At 40.0% G+C, this 4,910-nt stretch overlaps 1 protein-coding gene across 4 annotated transcripts in view; it reads right to left on the reverse strand.

The window, feature by feature from the left end:
- The window catches only part of adcyap1a (adenylate cyclase activating polypeptide 1a), a 5,533-nt gene extending 1,169 nt beyond the window's left edge, over nt 1–4,364 (reverse strand). The window contains exons 1-6 of one of the 4 annotated variants that reach the window (XM_032504194.1): nt 4,072–4,358; nt 3,752–3,856; nt 3,032–3,166; nt 2,330–2,434; nt 1,389–1,523; nt 759–879 (exon numbers count right to left, since the gene is read on the reverse strand). In XM_032504194.1, coding sequence (XP_032360085.1) covers nt 759–879; nt 1,389–1,523; nt 2,330–2,434; nt 3,032–3,166; nt 3,752–3,849 — 594 coding nt within the window. In that variant the 5' untranslated portion in view covers nt 3,850–3,856; nt 4,072–4,358. Of the gene's footprint in view, nt 1,524–2,329; nt 2,435–3,031; nt 3,167–3,751; nt 3,857–4,071 lie in introns of all 4 variants that reach the window. The other 3 variants (XM_032504193.1, XM_032504195.1, XM_032504196.1) reach the window with 3 other exon arrangements.
- Nucleotides 4,365–4,910: the final 546 nt, after the last annotated feature.

Raw genomic sequence — 4,910 nt, forward strand, 5'->3', positions numbered from 1 at the left:
TTTTTTTTTTTTTACATTGGTTCACATGACAGAAAAGGGAAGCACAATAGACCCAGAAGGTTCAAACACAAAAGTTCAAAATGCCTCGTGTCTCTCACAAAGAACAAATTAGATGGATAAGTCACCATGTAACAAGAGTCATTTCTTCTTTTTTACGTTTGTTAAGTTGCCTGATGCTTTAGATGGTAGTGATAGTTATTAAATGGGCAGAGAGGAATGAGAAACCCTTCAGCAGAAACCAGTTGATAGAAACACAAGATTGGTAATTTACATGAATCAAAGGTGTAAGCTCACTCTCACACAAGGTGTAAACACTGCAGAAGAAAAGGACAAGAAAAACCTCAAAAGTACCTCAAAAGTACTCTGGTCATCTCAGATTTGTTTTTTGTTTTTGTCAAGAATCTTTTTTTGACTTGAAAATGGATAACTGGCATTGTTTAAAGCCAACAGGGGTCTCATCTAGTCTAACCCAGATCTACCTTGATAATAATTTTAACATCCTTGCATCCATAAAGAGGATACATCTGTCAAATCAATCAGCAAATGATATGCATCACATATCGGTCTAAGCAAAAGTCTCTCCCCACTGTGGGATTAGGAGGAATAAAGGTAAACATCTGTGAGACTCTAAGAGAGACAGGAGCACAAATGAGGTGGAAGAAGAGTTGAGTGTTTGAGTGTTAAAGGTGAAAAGAAAAGGGAGGGACATGAGACGCCCTTGCAAGGATAACGGCCTCAGGGAAGAGCCTGAAACTCACCGGAAATTCGGGAGAGAACTGTTTCAGCCAGTCTCCCAAAAAAGCCTCAAACTCATCCCCGTCCGGGAGGGCATCAAAGTCTATGTCTTGAAGGATATGTTGAAAACCTATGTCTTCAAGGCTGTTGTGAATAAAGACAACTAAACTCTTAATGTCACTTTACAAAAAGCAGCATTCAATACAGTGATTGTCTTTTAAACTATTTATTTTCCTCACATGTTTCTTCACTAAATGTTTAAAAGACAGGGCTGTTTGGAGCATATCGTTACGTCAACAATTGTCTCCCCTCAATAAATAAGTCTTAAAAAAAATAAATCAATGAATACATAAATAGAGACTATTTGTCAGAATGAACAAAAATTGGTCCACAAAGTAGACATGTGTGTCCTCAAGTGCTTTAAGTACAAAATAAAAAACAATATTATTATCAAAATATTCATTTTAATGGCTTACTTCATACATAAATACATGTTTAAGAACACAAAAGCGATCCACTGATTGTTCAGATCTCAAAATGACTTCATGTGGGGCTGCACACACTTAAGTTTTTTGTTTGTTTTCAGGAGGGGAGGAGGAAGATGCTACAAATATGCCAGCCGGCGTCCTTTGTTCCTAATTCTCTGTCTATACCTTTTCCCCAGGACTGCTGCCAGGTATTTCTTGACTGCCATTTGCTTTCGGTAGCGACTGTAGCTGTCTGTGAAGATCCCGTCTGAGTGTCGCTTGGACAGAGGCTCTGAGCTGTCGTCCATCATTTTTCCCCCACTGTGTGACAGACAAAAGGTTACACCATCATCACATTGATGCATTTATAGTCACATGATCCCCTCTGTATGTACAGCATGTGGGGCTGAGGAGAAGCGACACTTCAATTATCTTTGTGTCATCATGTTAGAGGGGAAATATTAGATAATCAGATTTCCCATTTTTTCACAACAATGCAGCTTGCAGCGACACAAGCTGTGTCCTTAGAGAATTTTAGGGAAACTAATTAGATTTCACCATTTAGTTTTGGGTTTTTTTCAGGTCAAAAATGGAGCCTTCTCTTGCAATGTCAAAATGTTTGCATAAAGAATCTTTGCAAAATGATCTTTAATTTAGGAGACATATTCTGTCTTTGTTTAACTTTTAGCCCATCAATCAGATTCCCATACAATCTGAAAAATATTTCGACCTGCAATAAGATGTGATAGGCCTGCTCATCAGCACCCCCACACCCACCCCTCCCTCTTCCATCGGGATCTACTGGGACTCTAGCCTATACATTATTCATATAGAAATAAATTTAAACCTGTGCGGGTTAATTCTTCTCTCTGCGCCTTACCGACGCAGCAGCAGGCTCAGAAAACCACACTTACCAAATCAATCAAGAGCCTGTTTGTGCTCTTTTAGCATTAAGGCTGATTCAGAGGGTGTTAGATGCATGCTCGGAGATAATGGGACCACAGACATATGCAGTACGTGGAACAGCGTGAAGTATGAGCATTTAAAGGAGTAGACCAACGAAACAAAAACGCACAGGACAGAAAACATCATAAAAGAAGAGGTGACAACCAAGAAGATGCTCTTACCCTACACGTTTTGCCATCAGAGAATGCAGATATTTCCTTGCTGATAACTGACCCAGCGCTTTCCTGTAGGCTTTATTAAACATGCCGTCTGCATGCCTTTCCGTTCTGGGATGATAGATAGCCACACAGTAAAATCACCACACACCCAGCGCAAGAGAGGCAATAATTTCAAGTAGGTGCACTTAAAAAAGAAAAAAAACATCCTAACAAGTCAATTATAAGTATAATATTGGGCTCCATTCATTCCAAAAAATACAACCCGTTTTTAGGTTATTTCTATGTGCTTTTTTTGAGGTGCTTTCTTAAATTACTCAGGCTATTTTGCATTCAATCAACACTTCTACTGAAAGCGTCTATTTCTCTTATTTTAATTAAGTCATACTAAATGTTAGCCTTTTATCAAGAAGTTTTCTGCGCTTCGGTATGCAGCCAGATTTCACAAAGAACTGTAACTCTTTTCTTGCAGTTTGAAGACGTTAACCCTTTCAATGAAAGCATGGTTTCAGTCGACTCAGTTTCCCTTGAGATTCACTTAAAGCAAGACTAATCTGGAGAAAGAAAATAAATAATAACATTTCGACGATATTCAAACAAAAAGTGTAACATACGAGGACAGAAATAGGACTACGGCAATGAGACGTTCAACATAGATGTCTCGTTGAGACGAAAATAATTTTGGGTAACATGTTAATAAATAGTCACCTTTTCTCCGAAGGGTAATACAAAGTGTAGTCGTCGTCAGCGACAGACGGAGGGCTTCTCACATCCATTTGGTCTCTGTCGTAATCCAGGGACGGTAAGGAGTTTCCATCCTCATCATAAACCTCACTGTCAAGTCTGAAAAGATTAGACACGTTTTCACAATCTTCAGTAACTCTGCGGCTGCAGAGGAGTGACAGGAGTGCATTAAAATATACATAATTAAACATGTTTTATGAACTCGTTTAGTGACATTTTATGTCTTCAATTAAAAAAGAAGCATTATTGTGTATAATTGTCCACCAGAAATACCACCGTACATATGTACATAACATATATTCAATTGTTGTTGATTGTTAAAAATCAGAAGCCATGTTCTTACAACAAAACCGTTTCCCATTCATTATCTAATCACGTAAATTGATCGATTAATGGCTGCAGGACAGATGGAGACACTGTACTTCACTGCCCCAGCAGCCTTAATCACATCACCGCCGTTCCCTGGTGAATGTTTCTCCGCAATTATTGCTGTGTGAGCAGCTCTATGGATCCGCTGTCAGATGATGTAATCCAGTATTTCTAATGGGCTATTATAGCCACAGATATAACTAACCGTGAAGCAGATATGGTCCTCAGCCTGCATCCTGCTGCTGAGTGCAACAATGCCAAACCAAAAGAAGAAAGAAATCAACACCTGAAAAGTGACAGTAAGAGTGTACATACCTAACGCTGGGAAAGCTAAGCCCCACAGGTGAGCAGTTGACGCTGTAATGCGTTATGATTCCATAGATGAGTAAGACTAAAGTCGCTTTACTTGACATTGTCCTGCTGCAAAAGAAAAGACATGAAATGAGTTCACAGGTGTATAATCAAACATAACTAGTCATGAGAACAATTCTTTGATGCATTTTTGGCGGATTGTATTGTTTCCTGTTACTTTCACACCAAACCTGTGAGTTTGTAAAAGCACAAAATTAGCCACGCCTGACTTCTCTGCCTACTTTTACGCTGCGTAAATTCCCCCGAAAAGTGCCTCTTTTTACCAGTTGTGGGACGCGATCCGCTGAGGACCTCAACTGGGAGAGTGAGATTGGATCTCAGTCACTCTCTCCCTTCTTCTCCTCTTCTTCTCCTCAATGAAGTGCCTCTTCAATCTCCTTGTGCTTGTTCCGAGTGTGCAGCCCTCCGTGCGCCCGCAGCTCAGTTCTCTGAGATTTCAATGTGCACTCGGTCATGGAGAGCGCCAAACATTGGTCTGCGGAGAACTTTCCTGCGTTCTATGATGTTAACTCCCTTGGTTTTTTATTCATATATCCAAGAGGCATGCCTTTTTCAATTGTCACGTAGGTGGAGGAGTTGGAGAGGGGAGGTGGGCGGCTGCGTCATAACCCCCCACCCCCCACGTCCCATTGGAGTGCATCCTTCTTCCGCGTCAATGAAAGACCCCAAGCCCAGTCTTTTTTTTTTTTTTTAGGAAAAAAAGAAATAGATCCTGTGAATTCAAACAATATTATTAATTCAACAGTCAATTAATGTCAACATTTGACGTCACAAGAGGCCGGGTTGGCTGGTAGGGGAGCTGTCCAGTACTGAAACATGCCTGACAGCTTCTGGGCTTTCAGGCATTAAAGAGAAGTCTCTGAGGCAGCTGACTTCATTTATAAGTATTTTTTGACCATATTTCACATGTTTCACCTTTCCACCACTGTTAAGTCAGAGCCCAGACTCAGTCACACAACCACTTACATAAGTGTTGTTCAGAGGTCGTGAGTAAAGGTACTATTAATCTAACACGGTTTATCTAAAACACTCAAAATCACTAAATTTGGTAATACATTATTTTTAAGGGACACTGATGCAAATCTGTGGTGTTAAGATACTT

This window comes from Etheostoma spectabile, chromosome 22 (genome assembly GCF_008692095.1).
Source record: "Etheostoma spectabile isolate EspeVRDwgs_2016 chromosome 22, UIUC_Espe_1.0, whole genome shotgun sequence".
Lineage (NCBI taxonomy): Eukaryota > Metazoa > Chordata > Actinopteri > Perciformes > Percidae > Etheostoma > Etheostoma spectabile.